The sequence below is a fragment of the Nyctibius grandis genome, chromosome 9, assembly GCF_013368605.1.
Source record: "Nyctibius grandis isolate bNycGra1 chromosome 9, bNycGra1.pri, whole genome shotgun sequence".
Taxonomy (NCBI): domain Eukaryota; kingdom Metazoa; phylum Chordata; class Aves; order Nyctibiiformes; family Nyctibiidae; genus Nyctibius; species Nyctibius grandis.
Genome location: NC_090666.1, coordinates 26,747,351 through 26,761,984, shown reverse-complemented (window position 1 = coordinate 26,761,984; position 14,634 = coordinate 26,747,351). Strand labels below are relative to the sequence as shown.

Sequence of the window (14,634 nt, the reverse complement as noted above, 5' to 3'; positions counted from 1 at the left end):
ACTCTTCTCCTGATCAACAAAGGGGAAAAATTCATTGCCAGCTTTTTCCCTTTTGAAAAACTGCAACGGTCAGAAACAAGGAGAGCGATAGTTTCATACCCCCATGAAGCAAGGAGACAAAATGATCTGTCCATCAGCTCATATTTGTGCAAGTTCCAGTCTACACACTGCCTCCAAATTAGAGAATTTTATGGTCAGGAAAACAAATGTTGAGAACGAGAGAAATGAAATACAGCAGCACTGAGGGGAGAAGTGAGAATTAAGAGACAAGGAATTACTGTTGAATAATGTAGTCTTTCAGCACATCCTTTTACTCCCATGCTGACCATAGGAATAATTAAGGATGGTCAACAGATGTTGTGAGCACTCCTCAGACAAAGAGGGCTGACACGGATGTGTTGCCAATCTGACTTCCAAGGCTAAGCAGCATGATCAGAACTAGAAAACAGGTTATGGGTTGTGTAAACCAACTCAGACCACACAGGAACCTCTCCAGAGACTACACTAATGGATTCATCAGTTCAAACATGCAGGCTGGGCAGGCTACCTAGGGACAAAACATCAATATTGGTGCCTTGTCTAAGAGCACACAGTTGGGGCAACAGCATTTGCTTATTGCAAGATTCTGCCACAGCAGGGATTTCAGCTTGAAGGACAAAGCATAAAACCTTTCTACTAGTGTGGGTGAGGTGAACCAGCCCACCACCATTCCCTCTACCCGAGGTATAATACTTGAAAATCTTTTGCTTGTGTGAAAACAGCTTGGTCAACAAATGGTGGACCTGAAAGTTTATTTCCCACAGATCAATTTAAAGTAGCGATGCACATTCAGACATAGACCAAACACATATCCCAGACTTTAAAAGTGTCTTTCATTCTCCCTGTAATCCTTGTCTGATTGTTGATTGATGGTTCCTTTGTTATGAAAAGTTTTATAAAGGGATACTCAAGTTTGAAGTAATGAGAAAAAGAGACGAGAGAGATGGACAAAAGATAGGAGAAATGGAGACCCACCACTGCTTGCAACTTGCCAGTGTAAAGTAAAAGGCCTGACTTTGGCATTTAGCCTTTTCCCATTTTTTAAGGAAGGAAGAAGAGTTTTTTGTGACTGATTGCTACTTGGCCCAGTTTCTGCAGAAGTGTCCCCTGTGCTGGCCTGGCAGAGGAGGCACGCACAAGAACAGCACTCAGATGCAGAGTACTGACACAGCACTTGGAGATGAGCTGAAGCCAAGAAAGTGAAGACAAACTAAAAATGCTGATCACCAAAAAAAGAACGGAGAACTAAGAGATGCAGGTGGCTGCATTTGTGCTCATCAAGCAAAACTTATAAGAACGTGGGTCAATTATATTTAAAAGAAACAGAATATGTGAATCCTTAGTTTGTATAGAAAAGGCTGTGTAAGGATACAGTGAAAACACACCAATCTTGCAGCGCTGAACCCATAGTGAAGAAAAGGGTTCTGATGGGACAGACATTAAACAATTCATGATAGGAGAAAGGAGAGGAATGGGTGATATACAAGATTGTAGTTTACACTTTACAAATACACTTCAGAAAAGCCTGAATGAGAAGCAAAGCAGGCAGCAAAATAAGGAAGAACTGGTCCCAATTTTCTAAGTGAAGTGCAAATGTTTCAAAGGAATTGGAAAGATGTGTTCTAAAAACACGGCTTGGGTCACTTTGCCACCCGGTTAGGTGGAGCTATAGCACTGTAGCAAGTCCAAACTGATTAATAACCAGAACTGGGAGTTGTCTGAGCTCTGTGTAAAAAAGCAAGTGCCAGGACAAATCCAAAGAATTATACCTACATCTTTTCCAATCTATCTATATATCAGGCTCTCTTTGCATATTGGGCATCAATTTGCAGAGTTTACTACATTCATGCATGAGTGCCCAATTAATGCATGCACAAGCACCCAATTAGTTCATGCATGAGCGCCCAATTATCTATGCATGAATGCCCCATCAGTTCATGCATGTGTGCCCCATCAGTTTATGCATTGACACCCAATTAATTTACATGAGTGCCCCTTCGGTCCATGCATGTGTGCCCCATCAGTTTATGCATTGACACCCAATTAATTTACATGAGTGCCCCTTCGGTCCATGCATGGATATACACCCACAATGGGGCAGGATACCTGTGGCCCATGGGTGACCTGCAGTGAAGCAGCGACAGCCTGGAGCACACAACCCCAACCTCCCACATCACCAGTTGCTGCACCAAAGGAATTGGGATGATGGAGTGTGGCCTGTAGCAAAACCAAGTCAAGCAGAGACTAGGAAGGGGGGAGGAGAGATGTTTGGCTTAAGCTGAGACTGGGAAAGGGGGAGGAAAAGCATTTACTTAAGAGCTTGTTTAATTCTTCATGCTTTCTTTTTTCTCAATACCCGGCACCAGTGATCAGGAGTTTGCGCTAATTGGCAATAACTTAAATTAAGTAAAAATTTCCCAAGTTGAGACTGTATTGCCTGTGACAGGACATACATAGTCAGAATTGAGGTAGGGACTCAGCCACTGAACCACAAGGGGAAAAGCACCCTAAGGAATCAATAGATGTTATCAAGTGATCTGCCTTGGAGATTAAAGAACACAGAGCAATAAAGTGTTGTAAAGAAAAAAGCTTTTTAGTTAGAAATGGGGGTCATAGCGAAAAACACACATTAATGTCAGGACATAATTGCACTATATGGACAAAATCAGATGCTGCTAAAAAGATTAGTGTGGTAAATTCTGAACTAGAGGATTTTTCTCCCATCAAGCATGACTTCAACTGTAAGCAAGAGGGAGACAAATACAAAAAGCAAGCTTCAGAAACTGCAAAAAAAGTGAAATAAAGAGTCAAGATCTTTTTCTGCCCCCGTTGTCTTGATACCTGGACACAGTCCCCTCCCGAGATCCACGAGGTGCAGGTGCATCCGCTGCTCTCTGCACAGACAGCCACCAATTGCAAAACCCACCGTACAGCTTCCCAGCACAGGAGAGCTTCTTCCATCCTAGAAAAATCCCCCACCCTGCCAAGACGAAGCTTTATCTACTCAGTGCCACTTAAGCAGTATCAATTAACCAAAAAATGTGAAGGAAAGAAGAAGAAAAGACAGACACCTGGCACCTCAATACCAGCTTGTCTTTGCAGCCAATATACCAACTGGAACTGAGGAAATCAAAGAGAAAATTGAGTGGGCACCTCATGGCAAGATCAAACCTCTAAATAAATGAGACTGCCACATAACAAATCAATATTACTTATGTTTCCTTTAAAAAACAGAACATACACTCCACTAGGCACATATGAATTTAAAAATATAATTTATACTTCTGAACTTTTTCCCTCAATTTACAAGGACTGTTTCTGCCAGTTCTGTTCTGAGCACAGAAATTGTTACCAGATAAGGAATCTGAAAACTCTAATTCTGGAACTTTACCTGAAGATGCAATATCAGCAGAAATTCTAACAATCTGAGGTTTAATCTCCATGCCTCCATCCCTCATAAGGCCTGTGTGGATCGCCTGTGGCTTTAATATTAGCAGTAAAGGCCCAAATAATGCCAAGTGCAAATATTGAAAATGCTTCAGCAATGGCATCCCAGAAAATCCTGTCATTAATTCTGCATTCAGTAAAGGGTGGGTAATATAGAGAAATAAATGCTTTACACCACTGTTTAACACCAAAAACAACTCCACACCGAACAACAAATGATTGTCACCCATTGGACTAATGGCTGTCTCATGGAAACCATCCTGTGTAATGTTATGTGATGTGTAATTAAGCAAATTAAGCTTGTTTTTAGATAGCAACACTGAGCAGTTACCCTGACCCCACCATGGTTGACAGTGGTACCATTTGTTTGACAGTCACTTCCTAAAACAATGGGTCTCCTGCACCCTCAGAATTCCCGTCTCCTAAAATAAATCTCTTCTATCACAAGGTAATCTTGATCCTGGCATTTCTCAACTTTCACATTAATTTAGAACCTTTACATTCTTTTAATATACTCTCCCTCTAAATAAAATAGGTACCTATTGCCCTTTGAGATGTTCAGAGGCATTGTCAGGCTATTTATTCGTGCTCTGGCAGAAAAATCGCATACCCTTCACACCTTGTCAACGCTGAGAGCAACACTGCCCAGCTTGGATGGAAGCAGGTTAAACGATAACACCTCATTGTATCTTCAGATCTCAAATATAGCAGTCTATTTTTCCAAATATTGTTTGCTTTCCCTTGGCCTTACTGTAACTGCTATTGATTTTGGACTGTTGCTATTGTAGTGGGGTTTGTTTGGTTTGTTTGTTTTAATACATTATGATAATAAATAAATACGTCGTAGCATACGAACTAGAATCCTCTACAGCTTCTCTAACTCTTACACACGCAATGGTGTGTTGTGATTAATTGTATTAAGTACATTTTCTAAGAAAGCAACTGGGAACACAAAAGGTGATGACAAGAAGGTGTTTAAGGGATTCATGAATGCTACACAAGAATATAAGCACGTGGAGATGCTGGTTAACTTGCATATGAAAAAATAAAAGTGAATTTAGTTAAAAAAATCAGTTACATTGTGATTCGTCTTCCACAGTAACCACGATTGGTCCCCTCTCTGAGACTATTCACAGCACGCAGAGTTCAAAGAACACGTTCCTTTGTATTCCTGATATTGAGCATAATATTGAAGATCAATATGAGCCCCGCACTGCAAGAAAGATGTTGAGGTGTTGGAGCGAGTCCAGAGGAGGGCGACCAAGCTGATGAAGGGTCTGGAGGGTCTGACCTATGAGGAATGGCTGAGGGAGCTGGGGTTGTTTAGCCTGGAGAAGAGGAGGCTCAGAGGTGACCTTATTGCAGTCTACAACTACCTGAAGGGAGGTTGTAGTGAAGTGGGAGTCGGCCTCTTCTCCCGGGCAACTAGTGATAGGACAAGAGGACACAGCCTCAAGCTTCGCCAGGGGAGGTTCAGGTTGGACATTAGGAAGAATTTCTTTTCAGAAAGGGTTATTAGACATTGGAATGGACTGCCCAGGGAGGTGGTGGAGTCACCATCTCTGGATGTGTTTAAGAGAAGACTGGACATGGCACTTAGTGCCATGGTCTAGTTGACAGGGTGGTGTCAGGGCAACGGTTGGACTTGATGATCCCTGAGGTCTCTTCCAACCTGGTTGATTCTGTGATCCTTGCCCCCAGTGGGATCGAGCCCCGGCCAGCTCCATCACCAGCTCTCATTGGAAGACCATGAGCTAGTTTCAGAAAGACTAGGGGAAAGAAGAAAATCCTCATAAAGTGCAACGGTAATTAATCATGTAATTAATTTCTCCTCACTCACAAGTATGCCATATTGAAAAGCTGACCTTTAAGCTGAGCTAAAGAAGAGCTAAGGCAGAGTGCAGCTTAAGCAGAGAGATTTATACACAACTTTTTTCATTAACTTCTTTAAGATCTGAGTGTGGCTCTGATAAAGCAGAAAATGGCTTTATGGTCAAGTATTTATGCCATGAATAGCATTTGGATCACTAGAGTCATCAAGGAGCATCCCCAATAATGCCCTCAGGAGAATCCCAGTAACTTACAAACTCATTCTTGGTACCAGCTCTTTCTTAAGCAACTCCCATCCAGTGCACATCATACCAACAATAGACAGTACCACTTAAAAACAAAAGGTAAGATGTGTTTGTCTACATTGCATTTGCAATGATAATTACTTGAAAACAATACAAAGGGAAAGCAAACAAAAATCTTGCATTAGTTGGGGCCTATCTCTGACCTCAGTCGTGTTTGCTGATACCCCTGAACTTTTCATAAACCCCTTCTATCATGATTAGCTATAATTTAAATAATTACTGGGCAGAAGAAAAAAAACTGCTCAACTATGGCGCTCTAATCTAGTAATTAAATCCACCTGTAAGATGCTCAACAATTTGTTTCCAGTGTCTATGACTATTAATGCAGTCAAGTATTCTACACTAGGTGGTATAACACCACCAGGAGAGACTGAGGGATACAGTTGGAAATTAAGCCACGCTTTGATAAGGTCAGAAAAATCCACCCAAGCTTCTCCACAGACAGACGTCCCAAATGAGACAAATGTCCCATGCCCAACAGGCTGTTAGTTAAACACAGGATATATTCTCCCATCACCATTTATTTTTGGAGTATTCTGGCTGTTTGGCTTATTTCAACATAGTTATTATTGTTAGTTCACTCCACTCAAAAGACTGACTGAATAGTTTAGACTGACCAAATCCATGAATTACTCTTTAGACAAACAATGCAGAAACTTGCTGGATGATTTTATCTAGCCCTAGTCTGCTGTTGCAGACAAGCACATCATTCAGCCTCTCTCATTGATGTATCAAGGGCCATTTTAGGATTACTCAGGCTAACTCTGGTTTAGGTAACTTGGCAACTCTGGTATTAGCAAAAAAAAAGCTACAAAAACATGGTGTCAGCATGAGTTAAACACCCACAAACCCAGGGTCCCAGAGACATTCACCTCGGCCTGGGTCCCACACTGCATTGCTAGCAGTAACCAAACAAGCTGCACCCAAGCAAGGGCAGGTGCACTAAACAACACCGCATCATTCCCCCCGGATGCAGCGCAGAAAATGCATTCCTTCCAGCCACTCATCAAGTAAATTCAATATTGCTCCATAACAAATAGATATTAGTATGCTTGTATTTCTACAAGGTACCTATTCAGAACAGGCATTGCCTTTTCAGTCTGTGTGTGTGGATAGCGCCCGGTATGCCTCGCCCTCGGTCCCTACTTAGGTGACGTAGGCACTCACTCTCTGCCAACCACAGGAATTGCAAAAGTCTCTTTTTGCTATGTATTTTCCTATCTTTAGCTAGGTGTGATTGCATCCTGTTGCATTATGCTGATCATCCATCCCAATTTGATATCTCTGTTGTGTGGTTACTCCTGCAGAGAAAATTTTGGATTTTATCCAAATGATGGAAAAATTTGCCCATTTAGATTACCCAAAGCTGATAACCTTTCTACTGGAAAGTTCCCATCTGGCTAGAAATATTGCTACTGCATTTTTCAGGGATGCGATTCCTTTGCAAATGACCCAACATTATACTCCAGAAACAAAAATGCACAACTTCTTCAAATCCTCCTGAACAAAAAATGAGCTCTTACTCCAAATTATACACATAAATAGAACAGTGGTTAAATTTGTCTTTGGGAAGCTGTCAAAAATGGACAGTGTCAATGCATTTTTTTTCCCTTGGAAATGAAAATACCTTATTTAATGGTACAGCAGAGAGATCTGTGAAATCACTACACAAATAATACAGAATTTGATGGCAAAGTTTTCTGCCAAGTGACTCGATATATTGCTATTATGCATTCCACAGTATGTAGGTCATTATGACAAAATACCGTACTATTATTTTTGTTTAATGATTCCTTAATTATCTCTCATATTCTATTGAAGCATTAATATTTTATGCCCATTACATATAATGCAAATGTGTACATATTTTTCAACATACCTATATTACATTATATATTATTGCATTATATCATATCATATTGTACTACCTTTGAGTAAGAACAATTTCCTAAGCTAGGATCTAATTCCGTGCTGCAACATGAATGCTTGCCCGTGCTTTGGAATTGAAGATTAATCTTGGTTTTAAAATAAAAAAAATGTTTTACAACAGTCCCTCTTCAAAGGAAAATGCACTCACAATGTTGCTGACATGGTAATACATGGTTGATGATGAAAAATAACTGGTTACTTCAATTCTTTGTGCATAGTAAAGCAGTCCTGTCAACACAATGAAGTTCTGAGGCAATTACAAGAGGACTTAGTAAGATTGGTTATGAAATGCAACTACAGAATTAGCAAATAAAAGAACAAACAGTAATGGAGAATAAACATCACTAGAACACAGGTAATCTCGCTAAGTTTTTTACCCCCAGTGATCAGTTCTATATTTTATGCAATATTTTTGTAATTAATTGCCCTTTTTGTTATTGTACATTTTTCATTTTATATAAATGGGCTATAGTCCAATTTGCCAATCTAGTCCATGGAAAACAAGCGTAGTGATCATTGGCACAACCAGACACCTCTTCTTTAAAATTAACACATTTATGCTGTTTCACACATGCTATCTCGCTTCAGAACCAGAGAGAGATTAGAGAGATTTCAAAATAAACCACATCTTAGGTAGAAAAAGTTGTTTTAGAATCCTACCTGAGCGATCAAAAACGACCTGGTTGGCAGGGTGTGGGCCTGCATCTATGGATAAAATAGGGACCAACTTCCGAATGTCCCAGAGCTTCATCATGCCGGAGGAGTCACAGGAAGCAATTGTATCACCCTGTCAATGTTGGAAACAGAATAAAGGCATCACTTTTGTACTTCTGCAAAGAAGAAAGCATATGACACAGGGCTGGATACCCACTGATGCCAGACATAGTAACTGTATGTATTTAAATAAATGTGAGGTTATCAGAGCCTCTTAACAACTATGTTGACTTGAATAGCAACAATACAATATGACTTTTAAAGAGAACAGTTCAGGAGAAACTGTAAGTAAAAAAAGAGAAAAGAGGTTCTTTTGAATTCTGATACCAGTGTCTCCTAAGAACATGGCTTGTGATTATACCTGTTCTTCTCACAGAGACACAGGAATGGCCCTTTAGCCCTGATTTTTAATTTGTCTACTCATGTTTTCAATGCAAAATGTAAGATTAGAGAGGAACAGACACTCCTTCATTGCTGTACATCCATTAACAGCCGTGCTAAGGACAATCTCCCTCATTTCAGTGAGTCAGAAGCATGCAAGGACAATCTACGCAAGGAAAGACAGCAGGACCATGTCCCCCATGCCTCTCTTCAATATTAATTTAAAAAAAAAAAAGGCAATTAAAGAAGTGGCAGAAGTATTTTGAATATGCAGCATATGAATAAATGCAAAAATCAAAGAAGACAGAGTAAACAATGCCCAAATATAACTTTGTTTAGCTAATTACTGCCACCATAACAGAAAGAAGCCCCTAGCTACCAATGTAGAAACATTTACTTTTCATTTTAACCTCCTAAATAAAGATTCAAAATCCCCAAACCAGTTCAGCTGGTGTGCACTCAGAGTTATCAAAGTAAATGTCTTTTCCAATTTATGCAAGATTAGATTAAAGGGTATTGTTTCGAAGGAGAATCACAATGGTATGGAACTGGAAATCAGGTAAAACATGGGTCAGATGCTGCAGACTTTTTATATTCGGTTAATTTTTATGTCTTTCACGTAAATAATACCTGCAAGAAAATGTGTGGAGTTATCTAGCAAATAGAGGAATTAAGATCTGAAAATATCCATTGCCTTCTCAAGTAGAAAGTAATGGCCTGCGAAACACTATCTTGGTATAAGTATAATGAAATCTTTAGGTTCATTTGGAGGAGATCTAAAATGTCAAAACTCCATTCTGACTTGTTACAGGGACCAACTCAGAGTAACACTGAGAAACAAAGGAATCATTGCGTGGAGAATTCAGCCAGCAACGCGTAAGCTCTCAGCACTCGCTGTTTTGCAAAAAAAGCTCAGTAACCATAACTGCATCCCCCCTCAACACAGTGGTGCTGAGCACTACGGAAAAGCTATTTCTTTAACTCTCGCCAGCTGTACCCTAATCCTCTTTCATTTCATCTGGCTCCTTTCATGAAGTTCAGCCTATACAAACAATGAGGTCAAGCAGGCTGCTTGGGAAACAAACAACAAAAACCCCTCCAAATACAACAGCTACACTCTAAATTGCTGCATGGCTTGAATTGGATCTTAATAAAATAAATTTTTAATGGAAAAAAGCTCATCACCATGGATATGAGACTGGAAGAGTCATCAAATCCAGTCCCTTACTCTTACAAGCAACGCTTTCATACACTTGCCGTGATAAAAGTACTGAATTCCAGTATTAGCAACAGATTAATTCCAGATTAGCAGCAGTTCCCCTATCCACCCTTCACTGCTGATCTAGAACCTGCCTGTCCTTGCATTTATAACTCTTTCAGCCCATAAGTATAAAATGAGAGTTTAAAAGTTCTTGTTCACATGCAATATACTTCCTTTAGGTTAAATACAAAGATTTTTTTTGCAGAAATACTCCTCCCTTCTTCCCTGTCCCTGATGCATTTCATTTACAGTATCATTTATATCCCCCCTTGGACACTATTTTCTGGGCTAAACAGCTGAAGCTCTTCTTTCTCTCCTCCCCACCCTTTTCAGACAGCATGGAGTCTGGATCAACCATGACTGTACCCATTGCTGATTCTTATAAAGCAACTCTTGCAAAATTGATCACCAGTTTTGGAAGCCCATTCTGAGACCCCTGTAACCTGACTTTCAGAGAGGTTAAAGATGGTATCTCAGCTGAGCAGAGGTTTCTGTGAAGGTGGCACACAGCAGCAACTACGAAGTGGGAGAGTGGGACACGCATGATCAAGTGGGACGTCTCCTTTCCTTAGGTCATTATCTATCACGCCAGTAAAGGGAAGAGGAACTAAGCATGTGCATGCAGAAAGATCCCTCCATTCCTCAGTGTAAGTACTCAGCTACTGGACCAGCTTTCTACACCTCACCATCCTCTCTCTTTTCACTTTCTTCTGCAAAAATTATGTCCATCACTATTAATAGTCCACTTAGGAAACCACTAGTATCCCTTATAGCCATTATTTCATAACCTGTAAGATGACTTTGACATATTCTTGCATATTTTTCAATCCATAGAGGCATTTTAGTAAATAATAGCTTGGGGGTGGGGGGGTGGTTTTGTTTTTTTTTTGTTTTACCATATGCCTGTCTTCAAACTTGGTTTGTATGTGACCAATATACTTCAATTCAATAAATGGTCCTTAATTACAGCTTTGGTAACTCGGCAATTTTGAACTAGATCAATGCCAGCCCATCTGGGTATGACTGCGCATAACCCACTCAGTGTAGTTACAGAAGACACTCCAGTGGGTGCTCTGTGACTCCTCCTCATGTCATCAACAGTTGCGTCCATGGATTTTCAATATGACATTTCACTCTTAAGTAACAGCGTGGTCCAGCTAATAGATCATAATAGCATCAAGAATGCTTCACTGAAATAGATATTATGCAAACATTGATCAGAGACAGTCCCTGCCACAAAGTGACTGCAACTGTAGTCACTGGAGAAGATGGTCCTGCTCCAAAGGGTAGCAAGATCAACCAGTTCTTGCTGTCAAAAGTCTGCAGACTTTTTATCAATTTCCTCCCAGATGCCTGGTATAAACATACTGTGCATAAAATGCAACACCCAGTAGCATATTTCACCTGATTTCCATGAAAAGGCAGTAGTCTTCATCGGCAAACAGAGGTAACACAGAGTTCTGATGGGAACATGTCAACACATGCAAACAGGTATTTTATCAGCCTCAGCATACACTGTCCACAGATTTATTATTAAATGCATTAATTATTACTGATATGTAGAAAGCTTCTACACTAAAACCATATGAAAAAGAATTTTGTTAATGAGCCAGCTATTACATTTCACCACTTTGTTGCCTGATGTCATCTCTATTACGTACCTTTTCTAAATCGAGTGAGCTGGAGATGTGGGATAACAACTTTTCAATAGGAAGAAATAAACCAGGAATGTAATCAAGCTTAAGGATAATTTGAAGCTACTTGCCATTCAAAGAAAAAGAAAGAGGTAAGTCATATGTTCAATGAACTCATTGGCATCTGGCAACGGGTCATTTTCAAAAGCTTTAAAGCAGAATCACTTTGAATTCTCCTATGAGCTTTTGGCTTTTTTATTCCTTTTACAGTTACTATCTTAGTTATTCACTGAAGAGCCCTCTGCCTTGCACTTCATTTTCTTCTTTTTGTTTCTTGCCACACTAAAGTCTTTTATGATGTCTTTTTGATGACACGTTTTACTGAACAGCAAGCTGGACCACCAGGGCTTGACTGATTTTCCTACATGTAAAAGGAGGAGACAATGAGATCCAAGGAGAAAAAGTGCAAAAGCAGATTCCCGTTGTACTGACTTTCATTTACACTACATTTCATGCTGCAGCGGCCACAGCTCAGTTCTATTACTTCCTCTAATCAAAGAGCATGTAGAATGATTCATTACACTGGTGAGACTTGCTTCCTATTCTATATAACCAAGTTGGTGCTTTTTTGTGTGTGCATGCTAAAGTAATTAAAGAATTTATACAAGGATTCAATTAGTCTGGATTCAAAGACTGTTTCTGTTCCAGGCTCCACTTAAAGGACTTTGCAAGTCCTTTAATTGCCTTTACAGTTCCACCCTCCCCTCTTTACCTTCCTTGTCGACTTAATGAACATCTTTATGTTACAGAAGAGCTCCCATTAAAACGGGTATGCTCAGCTCCCTATACATCACAATCCCAATCTCAATTGGCACTTGCAAACCATTGTAAAACAAATAATTATAACAGCAGTAATTAACAAATTTATATAATTTCCAAAAAGTTTTAAAAATCTGTTTCCTTCTTTCCTTTTTTTTAAATATACATTTTTTGTTGTGACTATTAATAATGATTAAAAATGGGACTAATCACCACGTACATTTTAAGCAAATATTACCTGAAAATTGCTGTTTCACATCAGCAATAAGGATAAAAATCTGAATAATTATGTCTCTTGCTTATGAACATACCTCTGGATTTACTGCTGAAAGATCAAGAATATATGAACTGCAACAAGTGGCTTTTATCTAATTTAGACTGCAATAAACTCCTCCCAGGAGTACCCTCTTCAAAGTTTAATTCTGAAGGCAGGTCAGTAATTGTTTCATGACCTTTTGGAAGCATTTTTAAAAAGGCAAAATAGTGAGTGAACAGGCAACTCATTTTCACTATAACAAGCTCATATCAAATCAGCCAAGTTTACTGATTTGGAAGTCCTTTGTTTTCAAAACAGATGTAGCTGTGTGAAGTGTATTTTAAGGGACTCTTATGATGGTTAGATGAAGATTTTCATCAACCTCAATGGAAACAGATTCAAGCTCTAGGCCCCTTGCTAACTAGAAAGAAGCTTGATAATTATTTTCCCTTTCCATTACTATTGGGAACGTGGTTGACCTCTGGCATAACAAAGGGCTGATGAGCTTTTTACCCGTCTTAACAGTCTTGTTACCAGCCTCTGAATTAAGGAAAAGGAGTTTGTTCTGTGTACATGAAGCGTGGTGGACACTCCTTGCCATTGAGTGCCAGTAGACAAAGTGGCCACGTGAGTAATAGCTTCAGCAACCTCAAACTGAGACAGACTCTAATAATCTGCGTTTCTAAGATGCACCCTGTGGGACACATCCTAAGTCACTTAACTCTACCACCATTTTATATGCATTAAAGTGAATATTTTTAAGAGAAGGAATCATTACCTCCCACATTTACAGCATGAAGCACATCAGAAACCTGGTGAGAGTTATTACCTCAGGCCTTGTTGTAATGCAAAAACTAACTACACTCAGAAAAAATAACAGGGGGCATGCAGGCACAGCAGACAGAGTCCCATCCCTGTGCCACCCCATCCCGCGGGGTGGAATTAGGCTTTCTGAGCAGCAGCAAGCAAGGGCAGAGGGATCTCAAGAGAATCCAAAGCAGAGGCGGGTGAATCTGCTGTAGTCATTACAGGGAAAAAGATTTTAATGTCCAATTAAGCCAAATGAATTATGTAAAATATAATAAAGATGAAGGAAAAAATGCAGATGTAGTCCATTATTAGACTGATGACTAATCAATCACCACCCATTTTTTAAATACCAGACTTAAATCATCCCAGTTTCAAACGAAAATAGCATCTTCTTAGAAAGACATGAAATTACTTAGCCTGGCAAAAATACAGAGCTACACTGATTACCACTTTGAAAGTGTAGTGGTCTATTTTTAATAATTATTTTCATCAAGAGAGGGGGAAAAGGCTTGATTAAGGGTTATTTACAGGCAGCGCCAGTGTTTTCCCATCTGCTTTTTTACTGACTTTTTCCTTTTATAGTTTTGACTTCGATCAAAGTGACAAAGGACCATTTATGTTTCAAAGCAACTTAACATCCAGAGCTCAAGCGACTGGGGTCTGGTCCTCACTCCTTGTGACATTTTTCACAGCTTTGAATAGACATGAACTGGCAAGACACCAGCTGTTCTGGAGGTGAGGTGAATCCACGATATTGATGCAGAAACAATCATCTCTCAGATCTTCACTGTTGGTTCCTACAGAAGAACCCTCCAACTTTATTAGCAGTTGTCAATGAACAACTCCTAATTTTGCCCTATGTAGAACTGGTACAACTTGCTGTAAGAATTGGCTATTTTTGCCGTACCTATTATGATTACTGATCTATTGTAATCCCTTGATATTACGAGGTTCAACGTGCAGGTTTTGAGAGCTTACTGACTGCATGGGGCAAAAGCATCCTCCTCCTCTAATCCAGCTCTATGTGCACTGTGAGCATGTGAACAAACAGTCAACACAATATCTATTATTAAAAAAAATTAGGGATTCAAAACTACAAGAATCTATTCCAAGCTCGCTCTTAATCCCACTTAGAGGGCAATATCAGCACCTACCCCACCAGCCCTAAGGAGATGCCTCAGGATAACTGATGCTTTATGCCTAGGGGAA

The 14,634-nt window shown here is 39.7% G+C and overlaps 1 protein-coding gene across 1 annotated transcript in view; it reads right to left on the bottom strand.

Moving 5' to 3' along the window:
- Positions 1–14,634, bottom strand: part of SPAG16 (sperm associated antigen 16) — a 430,506-nt gene that overhangs the window by 112,283 nt on the left and 303,589 nt on the right. Inside the window, 1 exon segment of the mRNA XM_068408093.1 lies at positions 8,211–8,337. Within this exon segment, the coding sequence (XP_068264194.1) occupies positions 8,211–8,337 (127 nt within the window).